The following is a 22,879-nucleotide window of genomic DNA, read 5'->3' on the forward strand; positions in this document are numbered from 1 at the left end:
CCTCTCAGCATCTCTCCCCTGGCTTAGAAAGAGGAGTGGCCAGTCACAGAGAGCCCTGTCCCATCATCTTGGGTGCTGTGAGTGGGTGGATGGGTGCTCTGGGTAGAACTAACAGGCCAGCCTTGCTTGTCTCTTGACAGGCCTCTCCGTAGCCCTAACTAGCCTCAAACTCTCATGGAGATCTGAAAAGCCTTGTTGAGACTGCCTAGCAGTGTGGTGGTGTGGTCACCATATACTCAGTGGAGACTGAGATCAGCCCATGGCCATCTATGATTCTGACAATAGAGGGCCTGGCCTTCCCATGGCCCTGCAGCCAGCTCTGTGCCCTGCTGCCTCTACCTTGGTATTCTCAGCTAAGACTCAGCTGAGACTGAGTTCTGTCCACCATTGAGCCTCTCAAGTCTAAAAGGAACCTGCAAAGTGGTTTCTACCCTGCTTTTTGTGTGTAGAACCCAGACCCTTACATGTGCAAGTCCAGCACTGTATCATTGAGCCAGGCACCCAGCCCCTAGTTTGTATTTATTCCCTCACTAAGTTGCCTCGATCCTGCAGAAGGGCAAAGACTACAGGCCTGGTCATGGGCCCACCCCAAGGTGACCTGCCACTTTCTAAAAAGTATCTGGCAGACAGGGAGTCAGTGATAGCATGCCTGGCAGGTACAGGCCCAGGGTTCAACTCCAGCACCACAAAGAACTCAGGCTTGCTTGTACCAGGAAAAGCTTCATTTGGACCTTGCAGAAAAGACTGAAGACAGTGGTTGGGATTAGGAGGAGCTGGATTCCAGCTCAGTGCTGTCCACTGCTGCTTACAGTCATTCTTAATCTGTTGGATTTACCCGAGTAAGGCCTTTACACTCTGACCCTATTATAATCTTTGGTACTGTTGCTGGGAAAGACTTTTGCAACAATGTTTCCGTTTTGTTTCTGCCTTTGTCTCAGTAAAGAAGGGGAGATGGGGAGGGGTACTCCACCCCCGAGCCATGTCCATCTCCCCTCACTTGGGGATTCTAGGTGGGGGCTCCACCCCTACCACATCCTCAGCCCTTTACTGGGGACTCCTAGACAGAATGCTCTAACCCAACCACGCCTCCAGCCCCTCACAGAGGGATTCTGCCTATATATACTTGACAAACAATCTTTGTAGGTTGGTTCCTATGTGAGAACGGAGGCCAGAAGACAGCCTTCATTGTTGGTCTTCAGGCATTATCCACCCTTTTGGGGGTGGGGTAAGGGCACAAGGTCTCACTGTGTCCTGGGTTGCTCTGTCTCCCCAGTGCTGAAACTAAAGGCGTGGCTACCACAGTGAGCTATTGTCCCCTTTTTGTTTGTGACCACATCCACCACGTGGGCCTACGCCAGCTAATTGGAGTAGATTGCCAGCCGGGAACCCCAGGGATCTTCCTGTCTTCTGGTCCCTGGTGCTGGGATTAAAAGTGTCCATCATTACACCTGGCTCTTTCTGTGTTGGGACTTAATCAGTTCTTTGTGTTTCAAGATAAAGTCAACTGCTAAACCACCCGCCTCTCCTGGGGCTTCTGGACTGCACCCACGATGTCCCCTGCAGGCTCCAGGCCCTGCTGCCCTTCCCATGGGCTGGGATGGAGTCCCTTGGGAATGTGGGTGGAGTTCCTCAAGAATGTGACCTAAGCTCTTCTGTCTTTCTTTTTAGGTTGCCAAGAAACTCGTCAGAGTCTCCACAGAGAAAGGCAGGAGCAAACTGCACAGAGTAAGGCCCTCCCGGCTCTCTGAGCCTCGTGCTTCTGGGCTCTGCTGCTTGTGCTGCCATTGCACTAACAATGGTGATAGACTGGGTGTCCTGAGTGTGCGGGTCCTGCCTGGGTCTCTGCTAGCACAATGTGGGTAGGAGAAAAGCTCCCTTCAAAAGTTCAAATCCAACCAGGGCTACATAGTGAATCAAAAAACAAAACAAATACCTTTGTTACAGTTATACTCTCCTTGGAAGGATGTGAGTTAGGTTCACATGGAAGTGGCCCCAGACAGTGCAGAAGTGACAGCTGCTTGTGGATTTTCAGTCTGTGGGTCACCATGCAGCCCATGGGATGGGGGAGGAGACACTCTAATGTGGAAAAGTTTAGGCCATGCTGTGCATACTGGGCCACACAGCCCCCTTGCAGTTGGGAGGGGTGTTGTGCCAGTTGGTATTCCTTAGACATTTGGTATTGGAGGGTTGTTATGGGAAAGGCAAGCTGTTTGCATGCTGAACACACTGGTCCTCTGAGGTATACCCCAGTTCTGTCTGTTGCATCTGTTTACTTAGACAGAGGCTCACTGTGTAGCCCAGGCTGGCCCTGGTCTCCCAGTGACAGGATGGCATGTTCACACTGCCAGGTACAATTCAGCCCATGTGAGGGCAGGACACATGCAGGTGCGGCAGCCAGACTGAGTCTCCAGGACTTCTGTCTCCTTGGTAACAACCGGGAACAGACCAGTCCCTACAGTGCAGTCAGGCCTGTGTCTCCTGCCCAGTCCAGACTGCCTCTCTTGGCCAGAAAGTAACACTTGGCGGACTGTGCCTCAGCACGCAGTTGCCAAACATGCTGGAGTCTCAAGCACTGAGAAGCCACCCACCACAGGCCTGTTGAAGCAGCTGCCCCACATCCACAGGCTTTAGTACAGGAAGGCTTAAAGTCCTTTTTCAAGCTGGACAGTGAGGGCTCAGGCTCCAGTGTGGAGAGATCCACTGGGCTAGAGCTGAGTCACAGAAAGATCTCTGCTGGGTATTGGGGTCCAACCCAGGACTCTGGTTAACGCTCAGCCAGCCACCAGGCTCCTGTCCTTACCTCAGCCCAGTTTCTCATTTCAGAGGAAATGAAGTCATGCTTGAATATATGTTGGAAATCTGAGTCAGCCTGGGCTACGTGGAGGAGCACTGTCGCTTGGCAGTTCTTGCCATGGGTCACCTGTGGGGCGCCTTTGCTGCTGTCTTCATAGGACAGAGAACAGCAGAGGGAGAAGAAGGAAAAGCTGAGGGAAGAGACACGGCGAGCCAAGGAGGAGGCTCGGAGGAGGAAGGAGGAGGAGAAGGAGCTGAAGGAGAAGGAGCGGAGGGAGAAGCGGGAGAAGGAGGAGAAGGAGAAGGCGGAGAAGCAGCGGCTGAAGGAGGAACGACGCAAGGAGCGGCAGGAGGCTCTGGAGTGAGTGCTGGGCCTCACTCTCCCCGGCAGTGGTCTGTCCGGATTCCTTTCTGTCTGTCTGTCTGGCCCGTGTTCTTTCTGTGGGGCTGCAGGCTTTGTCTGGCAATGGCTCCTAGGCTGCAGGAGGTTTTGGTTTTAGACACTGGTCCCATCAGAATTTCGTCCTCAGTTTTCTAACTGGGCTGTTGCCTCAGGGAACAACCACTGTCCTGTGAGGTTTTGACCTGGAAGGAGTTCACAGCAGCTCTTGTAAGGGGTTCTATTATGATAGAGCTGTTTTGTTTTGTGTTTCCAAGAGGGGTTTCTCTGTGTAGCCCTGTGCCCTGGAACTTGCTCTGTAGACCAGGCTGGCTTCAAACTCACAGAGATCTGCCTGCCTCTGCACCCTGAGTGTTGGGATTAAAGGTGTGCGCCTCCATGCCTGGCCACAAAAAACCATTCTTTGTGCTTTGCAAATAGGTGGTTGAGACTAATAAATGGCAAATGATTTTTAAGCAAGTGAGGCATGTTGCTAAGGATGACCTTGGAGTTTTGAATCTCCTGCCTCCACCTAGTACTGGAATGATTGGCAGGTACCACCACATCTGGCTTTTGATGTGTTGGGGCTGGAACCCAGGGCCTAGTACATGATAGGCCATCCATCACTCTTCCCACTGAGCCCCAAACCATCAAGAACTTTATGTTGATGAGCAAGTGTGGTACCACCTTTAATCTGCACCCATGCTGGAGGATTCTGTGAGTTGCAGATTAGCTTTCTCTGCAGAGTGAGACCCTATCTCAAAATAATATTTTTTTAAAGATGTATTTATCACATATACAGTGTTCTGCCTGCATGTGCACCTGAGTGCCAGAAGAGGGATCGGATTTCATTGTAGGTAGTTGTGAGCCACCATGTGGTTGCTGAGAATTGAATTCAGGACCTCTGTAAGACTAACCAGTGCTCTTCACCTTTGAGCCATCTGTTCAACCCCTCAAAATAATTTTATATGGAGATTTAGGATACCTGTAATATCAACACTCAGGATGAGGCAGGGGGGATTGCTGTTGCCAACCTGGGGTTGCATAGCAGAACTGTCTCAGAAGCAAATAAAAGAGTTTTGTGGAGTTGTGCATTTTGCTTTGTTAGTCCCAGTGCCAAAGCCTTGTCACCTCACAGCAGGAAGATGAGGGACTGGCTTCCAGGCTCACACAGTTCATTCATGTCTCCTGTCTCCCAGGGCTAAACTGGAGGAGAAGAGGAAAAAAGAGGAGGAGAAGCGGTTACGGGAAGAAGAGAAGCGGTTACGGGAGGAAGAGAAGGTAGTCTGGCTGCCCGCCCTGCCCCGCTTGGACACTGCGGCATCAGAGTGCTTTCTGTGTGTCTGTTGGGGCGGTGGGCTCTATGGGAACTGTGTGCCCACTCAGATTCCACCTTGCCTCCCTCGGCTGCCATCAGCATGAGCACCATGGGCAGATGCCTCATGGGTTGGGGTTTTGAGAGCCTGCAAGCACAATACTGCCTTCCCAGAGTACCCTGGGATAACTGTGCCGTCCTGTCCCTTCCCTACCACAGCGCATTAAGGCAGAGAAGGCAGAGATCACCAGGTTCTTCCAGAAGCCAAAGACTCCGCAGGCCCCCAAGGTGAGCACTACTCAGCTCTGGGTGCAGCAGACACTGCGTGCTTTTGTGTGTGTGAGTGTGTAGGCCATATGCTGGTGTCCTCTGTTGCTCTCCACCTTATTTTCAAAATTTATTCTATTTCTAATTGTGAGTTTGCCCCCATTCACCATTTTTTGAGACCATCTCTCAGAGCCTGTCACCTACTGATTGTGTAGCTTGGTTGGAACTAATCTGTGGCTAGCATTGAGGCCCTAGGTACAAAGAGGCTCAAGGTGCCGGAGAAGTGGGTGGCCTGATGCCAACCTTTCACCCAGTCAGGTACCCCCACTGCCCACTCTCAGGACCCATTTCCTGATACACTGTGGCATCTGCTGCTCAAACACTGGTCCCATAGTAACTTTGGTGGCTTGGGTGTTTCAGACCCTGGCCCTGACATGTTAAGATCTAGTTGGGTGTCATTTCCCAGGCCATGCTAGAGTTGGCTGTGTAGGCTGGGTAGTCTTGAACTCACCATCTTCCTTTAGGAAGGAAGGACTGAGCACGTGCCAGGAGCTGAGCATGGTCTTACATTTGCATGCAATGTGTCATCTTGGTCACCTGGCCAGCATGATTCAGCACGGTGCTGTAGGTTCCAGTGACAGTTCCCTAAGGTTACGTGGAAATGGCCTTGCTTATTGGGAAGGCTGCAGTGACCCTGGCCAGCTCGCACCATGTGGGAACTGACGCAGAAGGTGGCCCCTCCCATCCTACCATGTATGGCAGCTGCTCTGTTACCTTAGCCTGTGGGTAATAGGCCTGTTATGCCCTTGTCAGCTCAGTGGAGCATCCTGTGTCCAGTTGGTGAATCTGCTCTTTTCCTCCATCAATTCCCCAGCTAATTAACCTATGAATCAGCAGGCTTGGCTCAGCTCCAGCCAATGGGCCCATGGCCAGAGCTAGTGACAAAACCCACTCATCTTATGATAGAAAGACTGGGGAAGGGCTTTGGGTCCCTTGAGGATGGCCCTGCTCTAGGCTGCACTGTGTTACGGTAGCCTGCTATCTTGTCTGGACTTTATCCCTTCCTGTTCTGTTGGAGGCTGTTTGGGTTTTTGCTTGGAAAGTAGTATGTTCTGTGGCTTTGGCTCTGCTCTGATTAGGGAGGGTTGAGGTTTAGAGCTATGTGATATGGCATCTAAACTCAAGTCCATTGCAAAGCAACATGCATACTTAATCCGTGAGCCATCTCCTCTCATCTTGGCTTATGATTATTGGGTGAAGGTGTGAGTGCACATGCCATCACACACATGTGGAGCTAAGAACACAGCTTAAAGGAATCAGCTCTCTCCACTGTGTGGGTCCTGGGGATTGAACTTGAGTCATCAGGTTTGGCAGCAAGTACTTTACCCTGAGTCATTTTGTTGGCCCCTGATTTGTCTTTTTATTATTTATTACTGTATAGTGTGTGTGCATGAACAGAAGTCAGAACAACTTCCTGTAGTTGTTTTTCTCCTCCCACCAAAGATGGGTTCTCAGACTCAAACTCAGGTTACCAGGCACGGGTGACAAGCTTCTGCCCTGATGAGTCAACCTTTTTTGGGGGGTGGGGAGGTGTTTCGAGACAGGGTTTCTCTGTGTAGCTTTGGAGCCTGTCCTGGAACTCACTCTGTAGACCAGGCTGGTCTCGAACTCATAGATATCTGCCTAGCTCTGCCTCCCGAGTGCTGGGATTAAAGACATGTGCCGCCACCACCCGGCACCTGCCAGCCCTTCTTAGGATATAGATCTGCATTCTGCCCAGTGGCCCAGCCCTTAGCTTGCTTGGAGTGCTGGAATCCTGGGTGCTCAGCTGGGTTGTGACTGTCTCCTGTCTTCCTAATGCTACTGGAGGCTCCTGGCCCCAGGGGAACATTTGTTTGTTCTCTGTCTCAAGGCTTTAGGAAGTCTCAGGGAGCACTGGGACATGCTGGAGCCTGGCTGCTCTCTAAGAGGCCCCAAGGCCAGGCTTAGGTGGCATGGCTTTTAGGGGTTCCCGAGCTCTCTACCCACCAAGCAGCCTGGCCATGCACAAGTGCAGCCCTTGTATGGGCTTACAATGGCATTCAGAGAACTTGAATTCACGGCCAGTGGTGGGATGACCAGTCCAGCCATTGGGCCACATGTCTGGGTGTGGACTTTGTCGGGGACTCTTGTGTTTTCACTGTAAAACTCTAGGGGTGGGGGGTGTTGTTGAGACAGGGTTTCCCTGTATAACAGTCCTGGCTGTCTTGAAACTCGCTTTGTTGACCAGGCTGGCCTCAAAGTCACAGAGATCCACCTGCCTCTACCTCCCGAGTGCTGGGACTAAAGCCGTGCACCACCACCAGTTGTGAGACACTTGATGAATGATGAACCTGTCTGTCCACTGGTTCTCAGTCCCTAACCCCCAGCATTGTCAGAAGAAGGAGTGCGCTCTGAGCTCTGCCACATGCCTTCCCTGAAGCCCGAACCGATGCTTGTCTCTGGGTCTCAGCCATTAATCCTGGTCATCCTAGTCATCCAGGTTCACACATTAAAACTGGTTTTCTGCTGGGTGGTGTTGGTGCACGCCTTTAATCCCAGCACTTGGGAGGCAGAGCCAGGTGGATCTCTGTGAGTTCGATTGAGGCCAGCCTGGGCTACCAAGTGAGTCCCAGGAAAGGCGCAAAGCTACACAGGGAAACCCTGCTTGAAAAACCAAAAAAAAAAAACCAAACCAAAAAAAAACTGGTTTTCAGAACTAACAGTGACTTTGACAAAAGTTCGGGCCAAAAAGCTCTCACCGTGATTAAGAACTGGAAGCCAGGATCGGGGAAGATGGCTTGCATGGTGTATATAAACTCATAACAAAATGAACGGAGACATCTTGTGGATTTTAGTTATATGTGTATAGATGTTTTGCCTGCTTGTATGTCTGTGCATCACATGCACATAGTGCCCACAGAGAACACAAGGACAGCATCCTCTGGAACTAGAGTTACAGCTGTCATGTTGGTGCTGGGATTTGAACCTGGGTCCTCTGAAGAGCAGCCAGTGGTCTTAACTGCTGAGCCAACTCTCCAACCCCTAAATAAATAATGTGGAGGCCAGTTGTGTCGGTCCATACTTGTCACCTCAGCAGTCTGAGATGGGAGAGTTGTGAGTTTGAGGCCAACCTGGGCTGGGCTACAGCAAGGCTGTGTCTCCACAGGTAGGGTTGAAGGGCCAACGGGGTAGAGGTCGTTCTCAAGTGGCCTCGTCTGAGATCCATCCCCATCACTGCAAAGAAGGAAGACCCCAAAGTCTTCTAGCACCCAAGCAGCTTCCTTTGGCCACTCTAGCCCTATGGCCACCAAGTGGCAGTGCCTACAGCAGTGCCTCAGAGCTAGCACAGCCCCTGACCTGAGTACCTGGACTTCTACGGTGCACTCACCTGCCAGCATAGCATTGGGTTGTTCCTATTGCAGACCCTGGCCGGCTCCTGTGGTAAGTTTGCCCCGTTTGAAATCAAAGAACACATGGTGCTGGCTCCACGGTGCCGGGCTGCCTTGGACCAGGACCTGTGCGATCAGCTGGACCAGCTCCTGCAGCAGCAGAGTGGAGCCAGCTCCTTCCTCAGCGACCTGAAAGGCCGCCTGCCCCTGAGGTCGGGACCTACCCAGATCTGCAGCCGTAACACCGACATCATGGACAGGTGAGATCTGGCAAGCCAGGCCACAGGAGAACCTGGAAGGTAGCTCCATGCTGCTCATTGCTGCTGACCCTTAGGGTCACCATCTCCCTGGACGTCTTTCTTGGTTGCTAGAGTATGCTACAGGGGGCCTCTGGGGCATAGCATGGCACCTCCTGTGCCCTGTGTGCAACAGGAAGGGCGGTCCTGAGCAGTTCCTGGACAGGCAGGTCACATGGCGGCCAGTCATGAGCACAGTACCGAGCACGGTCTGATTACCCAGGGATGTGATCATTGTGGAGAACAAGGTGGACGGTGTGCCTGAAAGGAGGAGGTTTGGCCGCATGAAGCTCTTGCAGTTCTCAGAGAACCACCGGCCAGCATACTGGGGGACATGGAACAAGAAGACAGCAATCATCCGCCCCCGTGACCCCTGGGCCCAGGACAAGGTGAGCCCTGGGCCCTGGGGTTGGGGTCCCCATCCCTGGGTGGGGGCAAGGGGGCTGTTCTGTGGTACTTCACACCATGATGCTCGTGCACATTCTCCCTCCAGAACCTTCTTGATTATGAGGTGGACAGTGACGATGAGTGGGAAGAGGAGGAGCCTGGGGAGTCCTTGTCCCACAGTGAGGGGGTGAGTAACTGCCACTGTGCAGTTGACTGATGTGGGGCAGGCCAGGGAATCTGAGGTTCTGGTCCTGCTTGGACTAGTAAGTGCTTGCTGCCCCAGCTCCCCTGGTCACGGACGAACTATTGGCGCCATACTTGGCCCTATCAGTCCCTTCTTCCTCTGCCTACATGAACTGTTTCTGCCTGGCTCCCCAGCCTCCTGTGACCTCATGGGGTCCTGCTGACACCGATGCAGGTGTGCCTAGATATACTGTGGCACTAGGGCACGTGCAAGGCCAATGCTGGCCCCTAGGCAAGCTCTGCGAGCCCTCCAGTACCTGCATGGGTGCATGTGTTTATGTGAGACCAGGCTGGCCTTGAACTATGACATCTGTGTTCTGTGTGTGTGAGCTCTTCTTTCTCTTCAAGGATGAGGATGATGACATGGGGGAAGATGAGGATGAGGACGATGGCTTCTTTGTGCCCCATGGGTACCTGTCTGAGGATGAAGGCGTGACTGAGGTGAGGGCTCCTGCCCAGGCTGGTTGCGGGGTGTTAGGGTGGTTAGTGGCTGTGGCTTGGGCTCTGGTGAACAGGCATCGGGCTTTCTCTGTTTCAGTGATTGACTGCAGAATGATGCAGTTCAGCCTACACATCTCACCATTACCTAGAATTCTGTCAACTCCTGTACCCCCATAAAAGAAAGCACAGGCTGCCCCACAGCTGCAGAAGGTCCCTGTGCCCCTGCATGCTCTCCCAGAAGAGGCCATGGACTGGTGTCCTGAGGCCCTGAGCTCCTAGTTGCATTTCTAGGGAATCTGAACAAGATGGCTGGGGTCAGGCTGGCTGTACCTTCTTGTCTCTGGCCACGTTGTTTGGCAGTGTTTGCTTTGGGGTTGGCAATTTGGTCACCTGTTAGCAAAGTCACCAAATATCCTGATTCATCACGCAACTTGGGTGTGAACTGGATCCCTCTTGCTTTGCCCTTCACTACCACCTCTTCCCAGGGCCTGGCACAGGCTCTCAGTAATTCAGTGCCAGTCTTGGTCACCAGGGAGTGTGGGCATTAAACAAGGGTCTGCTCCCTGTTCTGCCAGGAATGTGCGGACCCCGAGAACCACAAAGTACGCCAGAAACTGAAGGCCAAGGAGTGGGATGAGCTCCTGGCCAAGGGCAAGCGCTTCCGAGTACTGCAGCCTGTGCAGGTGGGATGTGTGTGGGCAGCTGAGGCAGCCCACTGCGCAGGCTCCGACTTGAAGCTGCTGCAGCAGTTCACCGCATGCCTGCTGGATGCAGCACCCCCTGAAGAGACAGAGCCCAGGGCTTCCAGGCGGGAGAAGAGGGACCAGCATAGTAAGTGGAGTGCCAATGTGTCTGGACACAGCACTTGTCAGGGTGTCCTTGTTGAGGTCACAAGTTTGCAGAACCTGTGTGTGGATAGCCATCCACTGATAGGTCGTCTGTATACACTGCTTGCAGGGCCTTCTGCTCATTTATGTAGCAGCTTTAAATTTTGGCACTGGGTACAAAACCCAGGATTAGCATGTGCCTGCCAAGTGCTTACCGCTGAGTCCCACCCTGGTTTTGCTATCTTTTAACTTTTTTTTAAATGTTGAGTCAGTGTCTTGCATTGTAACCCAGACAAGTCGTGAAGTTATCAAGTGGCTTATAGTGTTCTTGAACTCATGGTGGTCTTCTTGCCTCCACCTCCTGAGTGTTTGGATGGCAGCCCAGGCCTGGCTCCTTGGTGGTTACTAAAGTAGGACCACAGCAGAAGGTTGGGTCAGAATTGAGACCTGGACCAGAGTGCTGTGCTTCTCCTTCTGTTCTAAACACCAGGACATTGGCTCAGAGTGAGCAGTGGCCACTCAGGAGGAATATGAGGGCGCAAGCATGTGGCTTGGCCAGTCTTAAGCCCACGCTTAGTGGCTTTCTTTGAAGTGCCTTGAATGGGCTCCCTCAAGGCTTCCTCTCTTATCCCTGTCTCATCCCACAGTCCTGGCCCAGCTGCTTCCACTGCTGCATGGCAATGTGAATGGGAGCAAGGTGATCATCCGAGAATTCCAAGAGCGATGCCGCCGTGGCCTGCTGAGCCCCCCAAGCCCCACTCCACACCCACAGACACCCAACTCAGAGGATGCTGTGGCTGTGCCATCCAAGGCCAGGCTGAAGCGCCTCATCTCTGAGAACTCGGCCTACGAGAAGCGGCCCGACTTCCGTATGTGCTGGTATGTGCACCCACAGGTGCTCAGGAGCTTTGGCCAGGAGTGCCTACCTGTGCCCTGCCAGTGGACCTACGTCACCGCCATGCCCTCAACACCCAGGGAAGACAGTGGCAATGCTTCCACCGAGGGGCCTGGCCAGGGCACACCCATGCCAATCAAGCGGAAGCCAGCAGCCACCATGTGCATTACGCAGTTCATGAAGAAAAGGCGATATGATGGACAGGTGAGCTGCAGAGGACATGAGCCTTGCTCGCCTGTGCCTAGAGCAGGCTATGCACCTGCCACACAGCTTGTGCCAAGTCAGAGGACAGCTTTGTGGCACTGGTTTCCTCCCGCCTTCACGTGGGTTTCAGGGTGGAACTCAGGTTGCCAGGCTTGTGCAGCAATCGCTTTACCCACTGGGCCATCTCGCTGCCCTTCTACAACAGTTTTAGAGTTGCAGTAGCACTGAGCAGGTGGTTGCATCTGCACGAGCAGCTGCCCCCTCTGCTGCATCTCACTCCTCATTTTGATTTCACCCAGAGGCCACAGTTGGCTGAGGAGCTGGTTCTTAGTGACAACGCTGTTGTAACTACCATCACAGTTACCTGGAGTTGCTTTCTACCCCAAGAGCCTGCCCACCTGCCTTCCCACACACAGTAGCAGCCATGCCACTGTCCATGTCCCCGAATGTCATCATCAGGACCACACAGCAAGTAACCCCTCAGCCTGCTACTGCTTAGCTCATCCTTGTTCGATAGCTCCTCCTCACTCTTAACGATGCTTAGATACCGAAGTGCTGTCTGCTGGGCTGCGTGGGCAGAAGCATGTGACATAGCATCAGGGCCGTGTGGCCTGGCCCACTGAGGCAGCAGTCTCAGCATTTTTTCTTACCACGTGTTGGCATCTCAGGTCCTCTTCTGCCACGTTAGAGGGCTTGGTTAGGACACAGGCTCCAATTGTTGCCTGATGCTGGCCACCACTGTGGATGGACACAAGGCTTGGAATCTGTAACCTTCCCCAGACTACAACAAGGGAGTCCTGGAGTCATTGATGTGATTGTTCCCCTGTGGCCCTGGTATCACAGTCATTAATGGGACAGGTCCCTTCAACCTGGAATATGACTGGGGATGTGCCCAGAGCATTGTGCTCCAGTAGGTCAAGCCGTTCTGGTGCCCTTGTCCTCCTAATGATCTTTGCCATACCGCCCATGAGCAGGGAGCAAGGCTCAAAGGCACACTTTGCTGTCAGCCTTAGCCCTGAGGAACCCTATGCACTCCACAGAGCATAGCAGTGGGCTTTTGCATTTCATGGCTGGAAGTGCTGTCTCCAGAAGGCACAGGCCCAGCATGGTACTTACACAGTGCCCTAGACTGCCTGGGTGCATTCTTCAGCAGCCCAGTGTTCCACCAGACTTGCTAGATTACTTGTGAGGGTGGGTGTTGGGTTCAGTCTTGCAGGTGTCTGGCCTCCTTGGGGAGGGCCAGCTGTGCTCTTGATGGATTCCTTTAGAGAGTAGTTCAGCCATTAGCTGGAGCTGTGATCACACCAGGCTATACAGTGCATCACTGGCCCAAGGGTACCCCCCAGTCTTTGAGGCCTGGTTTTCCCTGTTTTAAGAATTTATCATGTTTTTACAGATGTGTGTGCATGTGAGCACAGTGCCCATGGAGTCTCAGAGAGGGTCAGATCTCTACAGCTGGGTTAAAAGCTTTTGTGAGCAGCCATATTGGTGTTCAATTCAGATCCTCTGCTAGAGCAGCCAGGGCTCTTAACCACTGAGCAAGCCAGGCTGACTTCAACTCTTGATCCTCCTGCCTCTGCCTCCATTCATGGATGTAGGCAAACATCTGTACAAGAGGCATTCAAACTGTGGAGGAGCAGCTGCCTTCCCCATGTTGAAGACCAGTGGGCTGTTTCATCATGTGGGGGTCACCCTGGCTGCATCTGTCTCCCCCAGAAGTCCATAAACTGGCCAGGGATTCTCAGCTGCAGGAGCTGCTAAGTCTTAGCCACCAGGAGAAAGAATGCCGAGAAAGTGGATGTTCAGTTGGTTCTTTAAAACCAAAGTTGAGAAGTCACTCAGGTTGCTATGGGATGCTGCTCTTGGCAGTTTTTAGATGGCTGTGTGGCTCATCTTAGCACAGTTTACAGCCATAGGCCCTGGTGTGGACACTGTCACTGGGAATTGTCCAGGATGGTGTGTGTTGGTCAAGATGCTGATAGGCTGTATTTTGTGCAGGTTGGCTCTGGGGACATGGATGGCTTCCAGGCAGACACAGAAGAAGATGAGGATGACGACACAGACTGTATGATCGTGGAAGTGCCAGATGTTGGGGGTGATGTGCCAGAGGCTCCCGTGCCTGCTCCCACGCTTTGCAAATGACTGGTGTCAAGTTGAAAGACCCAGGAACTCCTGGGTCAAAGTCACATGGGCTGTGGGGAGTGGAGTGCAGGCTCCTGGAGCGCAAGGCTGGTGTTGGGCATGGCCTGGGCAGTGGTGGCCACGCTTCCCCTCAGTCTTGTAGAGCTGCTGAGGGAGGTGAGGATTGGCACTAGCAACAGCCTGCTCACTATGGCACCTGAGCAGCCACCACCAGACGTGAGCCTCCTGCTGACTCCGTGTAAAGAGCACTTTGTCCCACACCCCAGGGTGTGGAGTCAAGAGGAGGCCCAAGCAGTTACTTCCAAACCGTAAAGCCCCCAGGGCTATGTGCTAATCTACCCTTCTTAGTTAAGCATTATTGACAGCTGATTGACAGGTGCCTGCTGTTGTCAAACACCTGCTAATGAATTGTGCCAGGACACTGAGGCTGCTATGCAGGCCCTGGGCAAACATGGACATGCATAAACGTATTCTACCTGACCCTGTCTTCTGTCACAGCTGTCATGTTACACTGGTGTGTGTCCTTCTACCTGTCCCCTGCAAAGGTCCTGGGTCCAGCCAGAGCTTGCTGAGGTAGGGTATCTCCAGCAAAATGGATGTGTCCTCCAAAAGAAGCCCCTAGGGCCAGACTGTTGTGTCCTCTCTAAGGGAAGTGCCATGGCTGGCCCTTGTTCTACTAGTGCCTCGAGAGGCTGGTTGGCTGTCGGACGTGACAGACCTTGTAGGATTTCCTGCTGCCATGGTGAAGCCTTGTGTGGCTTTGATGAAACACCAAGATACTGGGTTTAAATAGCCTGTTTATTTGGGTTCATAACTTAGGAATGACAGCTCCACGCTGCCAGGCACCTGCTGTCTCCAGCCCAGGTATGGGCAGACTGCCTCCATCCACAGCCTGTGAGGCCTGTGCCCATGCTAAAGACCCACTCTGCCAGAGGTGCCCATCCCAACCTGTGCTGGGCTCCCAGTGGCTCCACACTCCTCAGGCCTGTCCCTGCAGCCCATTGGATTTGACTCCTGAGATGGGGCCCTGTTCTCAACTCTACTGCCACTGGTGTCTGTTCTATTCCCGGGGGCTCAGGGAAAGAGCGGGTTTGGGGGACAGCATAAGGCAGAGCACGCTGGGCCGAGCCTGCTTTTATTCAGGAGAGCTGCTCAATAGCTGCAAGCAACTCTGGCCTCAAGACAGACGTGGCTGGCTCAGCTCCTGCGGCCCTCATGTCCTCCAACACCGAAGCATCCCAGGAGAAGGTCAGCAAGGCTGAGGGTACCTGCAGGGCAGGCAGAATGTCACCTGGGGGTATGACACCACCCTCAACCCCATGATGGCTGTTGCTACACCAGATTCCCCTCAGACAGGTAACCTATCCCCACACCACCTTCTCCATGCAGATCCCTGCAGTCAGTTCTTTAGAGGTACCCTCCCCATGTTACAGAAGGGAAACCAAGACACTGAGGCAGTACAAGCCCACCAAAGGTCACAGCCCCAGCTCACCAGCCCACACTCGTTGAGGGCCAGGGCCTGGTCCTCCACCAGCTTCTGTCCACCTGAGGCCCGCAACTCAAAGGGCAGCCAGTCATTCTGCAGTGCCTCCCGCACGAACTGGAAGATCATGGGCAGTCGCTCCCGGGCATAGAAGGTCCCTGTGGGGTATGGTACAGAGCATGAGCTAGATGGTGCAGCCTGCCTGCCACCCACCCTGGGCTGGAGGCCACGAACCCTGCAGCAGACAGCCATCGGGCAGGCGTACACGCAGTAGGGCATAGGTGTACTTGCGCAGCTCCCGCTGCTCTTCCTTTTCCCGCATGGCCTTGGTTCGCAGGGAGCTCAGCCTCTCCACCGCCTCGGTTCTGCATGGGGTCGAGTGTGGTTAGACTGCTACCCCAAGAGCTACCCCCCATGGCCCCCTCCTCACATGGGCCTACCTGAGTCTCTGTTCACGCTTTACCTCCTCGGCCGTGAGGCTAAAGAAGTCTGCAGGGAGCTCAAAGTGTGAGGCCAGAGCCGAGGGGCGGAAGACGCGGCGCTGCCGGTCCAGCATGGCACGCACTGGCTCTGCACTCAGCAGCTGCTGCTTGTACTGCTCCAGGCTCTGTGGCTGCGTCCGTGCAGCCTCACTCAGCACATAGAACTCCTCGGAGCCCTCTGCAGAAAGGTCACAGCTGTCCCCGTGTCCCATGCACCACACCTCACCGCCCCCTCCCATCTGCCTGACTGGCCTCACCCTGATCTGGCACCGGCAGTGTCAACTTCTTGAAGCCAATGGCCTCGAAGAACTCATGGGTCCCCTCCAGGCAGTTGATGCGCTCCTGGGGATGGGGCACACATACATCACCCAGGCCCCCTAGCATGGACCCCCTGCACAGCTGGAATTGATGCCATCTGAGGATGCATCGGCCATCATGGCTTTGTGGCTACAGTTAAAATGCTGCTGTGGGCAAAGACTGGGATGGCTGGACCCACAAGCCTCATGTCTGCATTTGTAGGACAAATGTCACAGGGTGACTTCTCAAGGTATTCAAACTGAAGAGAGGCCACTCCAGGGAGCCAGGTCGCCAACCCTAGTGGCTTTCAATCACAGACCCAACATGCCTATGGTCCTGAAAGTCAAGATCCTATACTCAAATTCAAACAGTGCTTGTGAGATGACCAGGTAAGTGTGACACCAGTGCTCCATCCCAGGACCCACATGGTGGAAGGAGAGCCGACTCCCATGGGCTCTCTTTCACCCACATGTAAATTAGATACATGTATGAAAGAAAGATGGGTGGTCTACACGCCTGTATCCTACCACTTTGGAAGCTGAGGCAGGAGCATTTCCCCCAGTACTGGGTTAAGTTGGACTACATACAGACACCTGGTCTCAACAGTAAAACAATCACAGACAAAATGCAGGCAACATTGCAAGCCCACTCCATGGATCCTGGGACTGCAGCGCACCTGGAACACCTTGTTCTGCAGTTTGATTTTCTGGTACTTTTCCTCCTCTGGGTGCAAATGGATGTTGTCCAGGTACCTTTGGGGGCAGAGGCACATGCAGGTGACCACCTAACCTCACTCTTCCACCCCTGGGCCTCACACAGCCAGTGAGCCTGGTACCCACAGCACAGGGAGGACCACCCCCAGTGCTCAGACCCCTTGGGTAAACTAAAGCTCACTTGGCAATAGTGTCCACTCCCAGCTTTACTCGGTCCCGGTCTCTGTTGAATGTATGTATCTTCATGATGGAGGCGGCCACAGGGTCCGTGGAGAAGTGCTGGGGGAGGGGAAGGCATGTTGAGGACCCCACAAGACTGCATGGGAAAGGGCAGAGGGGCAGCAACCGCAGCTATCGGCTCTCAGACCACTGTGGTGTAAACTGAGGCAAAGCTAGCCATGAGTGCTTGATAGAGGACAAGGAGCATGCCTTCAGTAAAGGCCAATTGTGCCTCTTCTACAATGGGGGAAAAGCCAAGCAGGAGGAGGAGATAAGCATGTCCCTTCAGATGTCTGGGGCACTTGTGGCCTTGTAAACCATCGCCGCCAATCATGTAACTCCCAGATGCTGTGAGAAGCCGGGACCATGGCAGCTACAGTAGGTGTCAGGAAGCAGAGAGGGACACAAGCCTGCCATTAGCACCAGCAAATCTTAAGTGGCTGGTATGACGCTGGAACCAGGAATACACAGTGATGGCTGTAGGATAAGACCCACAAATGGGGAAAACCAGACAGTTCCCAGAAGGATGAAACCACAAGCCAAGGGATATGAGGCCTCTAGCTGCTGGGGAAGGCAAATCTGGAGTCTCCAAGGAACAAGCCTTGCCAGCCTGGGTTTACCCCAGCGAGTCTTGTGGTGGACTTCTGAGGCCAAATGCACACCTGAAGCCCCACATACTGTCAGAGCTGGTTGCAGGTGTATGCATATCCCCTTGTTCCCAGAGTGTGTGTGGGTGTGTGTGTGTGTGTGTGTGTGTGTGGCACAGGCTGGCCCAAAATTTGCAATGTCCTCAGCCTCCTGAGTCCTAGGACAATAGGAGTGTACCACCACATCTGACTTTCCTCTATTTTCCGAGTTTTCTATACTCTAGGCCTCATGTGCAGATAGGGCAAAAACAAGGGGTCAGATCCTGGGCCATCAGAGCACTTGCCAAGTGCTCTGGTTTCAGTAAGAATGCCACCCCACCCCACCCCCAGGCTCATATTTGAATGCTTAGTTACCAGGGAGCAATACTATTTGAAAGGATTAGAAAGATAAGGACTAGGAGGTGTGGTCCTGTTGGAGGAAGTGTGTCACTAGGGGTGGGCTTTGAGGTTTAAAAGGCCTTTGCAGCAGTGGTGGCGCACACCTTTAATCCCAGCACTCAGGAGGCAGAGGCCAGTGGGTCTCTTGAGTTGGAGTCTAGCCTGGTATACAAATTGAGTTCCAAGACAGCCAGGGCTACACAGAGAAATCCTATCTCAAAAGACAAAACAAGAAACACCCATGGCAGGCCCTATCTCTGTCTCTTCCTGCACATCAGGACCTTGTAGCACTCAGCTGTTTCTCAAGCACTATGCCTGCCTGCTGCCATAATCTGCCATTATAATAACAGACTAAGCCCCTGACACTGTAAGCCAGCCCCAATTAAATGCTTTCCTTTTTAAGAGTTGCCATGGTCATCGTGTCTCTCCACAGCAATAAAACAGTGACTAATACACCAGGCTTGATGGGCATCTGTGGTACCATGCGTCCAACGGTTCAGGCCTGATGCTGGAGCACAGGTCACTCACTGATAGGATGGCCTCCTTGATGTGGGCATCCCGCTGGTCCCTCCTCAAGGTGACACCTGTGAGCGGGCAGATGAAGTACACACCAGGCACTGCCAGGTGGGGAGAGATTTCTTCTTTGGGTTCAGGTACCTGAAGACAAGACAGAAGGAGGCTCTTGCAGCTGGACACATAGGCCCACGGCCATCACCCCTCCTTCCAAGGGTCTGTCTCCCCACTGCTGCAGGTGCTGCTCACGCCAGGCTCTGCAAGAGGCTCTCCCTCCCCGGGCAGCAGCTACCTCCACACTGCCCCAGAGCACTGGGCAGTCCCCAGCAGATACTGTACCAAGTTGGTCCCGGGAGCCCCTGGGCTGTTGCTGGAGGTGGCTTCGGCCTGAAGTTCCTTTCTCACTGGGAGTGGGAGGGTGTAATGGGGAAAGAGTGAGGACCTGAACCCAGAGGCTCAGCCATACCCATCGCCCTCCATGGGAGTGGGGGACAACTGGCCTGAGAGCTAACAGGCCTCCCTGCCAGTGCTCCAAGGAGTGGCGGGAGACCTAGTCCTGCTCTCCTACTCCAAGTCCCCAACCGAGGACCACCCATGTCACCTGCATCAACTGGACACACTGCTGCCTTCTGTGGACGTTTAATCTCACCCCAGGTGCCACCCAGAACTGAACTCACCCTGGTTCCTGATGGAGTCTTGAGATGTGGGGCCCCGCGCTCGGGGCTGCTTCTGTTCCAGCCGGGCCAGGGCAGCAGCAGCAGCCATCTGCGCCTCATCAGTGGGGCCCTGGCGAGGCTGCCGGAGGGACGGCTGTGGTGACTTTTCTTTGGGGTTCTTCTCCCTAAACAGACATGGGCACCTGAATAGTGTACTGGGGCTCCCAATCTTGCAAAGAGGTGCGTAGATCACAGACACTGGACCTCCAGACACCATCCCCTCCCCTATCAGGTCCTGGCCTGAGGATCCCGTCAATCTCCACCATGGGAGCTTCCCCACTATCCGTAGCTGGACCCCTGGTTTGCCCACCTCCCTTCTGGCCATGGCCTACAGGCCCCTCCTCCTCCTGGCCCCCAGCTCCTGGTCGTCATGGAGCCCACCTTCCATACTTCCTTGTCCAGTCCTATAGACTTCTCTCTGGAAGCCTGTAGCCGTCTCCATTCTCCACCCCACCCCTTCTGGGCAGCTCCAGCATCCCACTTGCCACTCACCCAATCCTCACCTCCCTGTTCAGCACACGCAGCTCTCCGGGACCTCCGATCCTCCTGCGCGTATCCCAGCTACCAGGGACCCCAAAGACATCCCACCTCCTCCTCCCAGAGCCTGCCAGGTGCATGCACCCCAACCACTCATCAACACTCTGGGGTTCTCTGGCCTCCACACTCCTCCAAGACCCTCCCATCACCTCTCCCTCCCCAACCCATTCCAGAGTATCACATCCCAGCCCTGCCCTCCCTCAACCACACTCCACGCCACCTGCAAAGGAGTCAATCTCTCAGTCTCCCTTCTGCCCTCAACCCGCCCCCAGGGGTTCTTCCACCCCGGCCCTGGCATCGCCCTGCCCCTTCTCACCAGCCCGGACCAGGAGTCTCCAGGCCCGAGACCACCACTCCTTGCCCACCGGCCCCGCCCACCCACCCACCCTCCACTACACCGTGCCCTGCCCTCCTCTTAGGCCACACCCACACCACACTTCGGCCACGCCCACCTCGCCCCGCCCTCCCCTCGGCTCCCACCCAGCGTCGCCTGTAGGGGGTCCCGGCCCCCCGCCAGCCCTTCCCGCTCCCTGATGTTTGCCCTCCCCGCCGCCCAGCCGGCGTCACGCACCCCGCGGAGTCTGTAAGCTTCTGGCCGGGCCCCGCGCTCTTGAACTTGATGTCAGCCTTGATCTCCTGGAAGAACTTCTTCATGGCGGCGGCGGCGGCCCGGCGGCGAGGGCCGCGGGGCGGGGGCGCAGGGCCCGGGTTGGGAGGAGCAGGCGGCCCAACACCGGAAAGAAAATATCGCGGCGCCGGAAGTCCCGCCGCGCGCACGTGACAATAGCCTCGCACGCACCTCGCGGGCGAGGCGCCGCCTCCCTGCCTGCCGACGCCGTTGCCAGGGCAACCGGCCCGTCTTCCTCAGGACCGCAACGTGCCGCCTGGGGGCGCTAGAGAACATCACAGCCACCCCGCCGCCTTCGAAATGGACTCAGCGCTATGGAAACCAGGCTGGATGTCAAGAGTTTAAGGCCAGCCTGGGCTACAGAGAAAACAAGCGTGATGGGAGCATGAAATACCTTTTGGGATACCAGGGACTGGTGCAGGCAAGGTCAAAGCTGGCTTGAACTGCTCTTCTGGGATGTACCCCAGTTGGTCCAGCACTTGCTCAGCATGTGTGAAGCCTGCATCTGGTATGGTGTGCACACTCAACAAAAAAGATGGATGCTATGGGCTCGGGCATTGTAGAACACCGCTATTCATATAAATCTGCATCAGGACCACTGTGACTATGTGCAAGAGACCCCCAAGATCAAATACTTTACTGTTGATGGTCACTCATTAGAAAGAGTGGAGTGGGCAACAGGACGCTCACTTGAGATTCCAGCCGCTCCCTCCTCCACCTCCCGGGAGACCCGGTGCATGTATTTCTGAACTAAGTGCCCATGGCCTTGTGGTCTCTGGAGCTACTAGAGTTTACAGTCAGTGGACTGTGTACCTGAGGTGGCAATGAACAAGCCTTCATCTGTGCTGGGGTGAAACTGTCCGGGGTGCATCTGCTGTGGAGCTATCCAGGCTCTGTTAGTAATCTCACTGTTTTTGCCACGATGCACGGAGCTAAGGAGATGGACAACTTGGTGACCTCTAGGAACAAGGGACCCAGTGGCTGGAGGACAGAAGGGAAGTCATTTATTTAAGACAACTGTGGAGGACTGTGGTCCAAGAACTATAGTGAGACAAGAGGAGCACCCTGAGGGAGGCAGCTGGGAAGTGCTTAGTAAATACTCCAGGACATGATGCTTTAGTTCTTTGGGGTGGGGGGAGAAGCTGGGTATTGATGGCACTTGCCTTTAATCCCAACACTCTTGAGGCAGAGGCAGGCCGATCTTTGATTCAAGGCCAGCCTGGTCTATAGAGTTCCAGGACAGCCAGAGCTACACAGAGAAACCTTGTCTCAAAAAAAAAAAAATTGTTTGTAGATATATGCTTTTTTGTTTCTGTTTGGTTGGTTTTGTTTTTGTTTTCTCTGTAGCTTTGTGCCTGGATCTCGAGCTGTAGACCAGGCTGGCCTTGAACTCACAAAGATCCGCTTGCCTCTGCCTCCTGAGTACTGGGATTAAAGGCATGTGCCACAAACGCCTGGCTTTTTTTTTTTTTTTTTTTTTAATTTGAGGCAGGGTTTCACTGTTTCACTGTGGAGACCAAGCTGGTCTTGAACTCACAGAGATCTGCCTATTTCTACCTCATGAGTGCTGGGATCATGTATGTGTACCACCAAGTCCCCCTATATATGTGAGAGAGGACATCATGTAGCCTAGGATGGCCTTGAAATTCTGATCCTTCTGCCTCTACCTCCCAAGTATTGAGATGACATTATGTGTCACCCCAGCAGAACAAAGATGTGTGTGTGTGTGTGTGTGTGTGTGTGTATGCATGCAGTATATGTACATATGGTATGTGAGGGTGTGCATGTCCGTTATCTGTGCAGAGACCAGAGGGGGACATTGAGTGGCCTCGCCCTTCAGTTTATTCCTGAGAGACAGGGGATCCATCTCCTTCTTCTGGCCTCCTCAGGCACCAGACATGCAGATGCATACATACATTCAAGCAAAACATCCATACATATAAAATGAAAAATTTTTTTAATTTAAAAAATGACACGGTATAAAAAATAAAATAAAAATGGAATGAATTACTTGTCCCACAGGCCTCAGGTGAAGGAAGAAGGCTGGCTGGCTCCACAAAGCTGTCCTCTGACTTCCATACATGTGTTGTGGCATGCACTTGCAAGCCCACACATATCACACACAGATTTGAGAAATAAAAATAAGACCATTGTGGTGGCATACATATTTAATCCCATGACTCGGGAGGCAAAGGCAGGAAGATCTCTGTGAGTTCGAGGCAAGCCTGATATACATAGATTTCCAGGCCAATCAGGGCTGCTGAATGAGATCCTGGCTCCAAGTAATAAAATAAGAATACAAATAAACAAGTTATAAAATTCCCAAGCATAAAGATGTTATGAATATAAAATAGAAACATGTTACGTATTATAAACAAAAACAAAACCAAACATAACAAAATTTTAAAATAAACCGAGTCTGCCCCGCTTCCTTTCCAGCCCCGCCCTCTCTGGAGACCCAACCCTTCCCCTACCAACTCACGGCGGGACTTTGACGGGCCCCGTTGAACCTGTTCTCTTGTCAGCCATTGGTCGAGGTGTAGCCAATGAGCTTCATTCTGTTAGTCTGTCAATAATCCGTCTTCTACGCTGATTGGGTACACTTTATCTGATGTCATCCAATAGCTTGTACAGTATGGTTGTTTAAGTCCTGCCCTTCCTAGGCCC

General features: G+C 53.6%; 2 protein-coding genes across 2 annotated transcripts in view; one reads left to right on the top strand and one right to left on the bottom strand.

The window, feature by feature from the left end:
- Nucleotides 1-14,079, top strand: part of Chaf1a (chromatin assembly factor 1 subunit A) — a 28,284-nt gene extending 14,205 nt beyond the window's left edge. The window contains exons 4-14 of the mRNA XM_036171392.1: nucleotides 1,669-1,725; nucleotides 2,952-3,154; nucleotides 4,372-4,453; nucleotides 4,707-4,775; nucleotides 8,198-8,424; nucleotides 8,684-8,849; nucleotides 8,954-9,034; nucleotides 9,439-9,531; nucleotides 10,107-10,362; nucleotides 11,006-11,457; nucleotides 13,456-14,079. Coding sequence (XP_036027285.1) covers nucleotides 1,669-1,725; nucleotides 2,952-3,154; nucleotides 4,372-4,453; nucleotides 4,707-4,775; nucleotides 8,198-8,424; nucleotides 8,684-8,849; nucleotides 8,954-9,034; nucleotides 9,439-9,531; nucleotides 10,107-10,362; nucleotides 11,006-11,457; nucleotides 13,456-13,599 — 1,830 coding nt within the window. The 3' untranslated portion in view covers nucleotides 13,600-14,079. The remainder of the gene's footprint in view (nucleotides 1-1,668; nucleotides 1,726-2,951; nucleotides 3,155-4,371; nucleotides 4,454-4,706; nucleotides 4,776-8,197; nucleotides 8,425-8,683; nucleotides 8,850-8,953; nucleotides 9,035-9,438; nucleotides 9,532-10,106; nucleotides 10,363-11,005; nucleotides 11,458-13,455) is intronic.
- A 300-nt stretch (nucleotides 14,080-14,379) lies between these two features.
- On the bottom strand, nucleotides 14,380-20,362 carry Ubxn6 (UBX domain protein 6). The gene is made up of 11 exons (XM_036171393.1): nucleotides 20,156-20,362; nucleotides 19,009-19,172; nucleotides 18,671-18,735; nucleotides 18,347-18,475; nucleotides 16,756-16,853; nucleotides 16,538-16,613; nucleotides 15,822-15,906; nucleotides 15,523-15,742; nucleotides 15,317-15,447; nucleotides 15,092-15,240; nucleotides 14,380-14,867 (listed from the first exon to the last, which is right to left on the bottom strand). Exons 1-11 carry the CDS (start codon nucleotides 20,236-20,238, stop codon nucleotides 14,739-14,741), a joined length of 1,329 nt encoding a protein of 442 aa, XP_036027286.1. The 5' UTR covers nucleotides 20,239-20,362; the 3' UTR covers nucleotides 14,380-14,738.
- Between the last annotated feature and the right edge of the window lie 2,517 nt (nucleotides 20,363-22,879).

The sequence above is a fragment of the Onychomys torridus genome, chromosome 21 (genome assembly GCF_903995425.1).
Source record: "Onychomys torridus chromosome 21, mOncTor1.1, whole genome shotgun sequence".
In the NCBI taxonomy this organism is placed as follows: domain Eukaryota; kingdom Metazoa; phylum Chordata; class Mammalia; order Rodentia; family Cricetidae; genus Onychomys; species Onychomys torridus.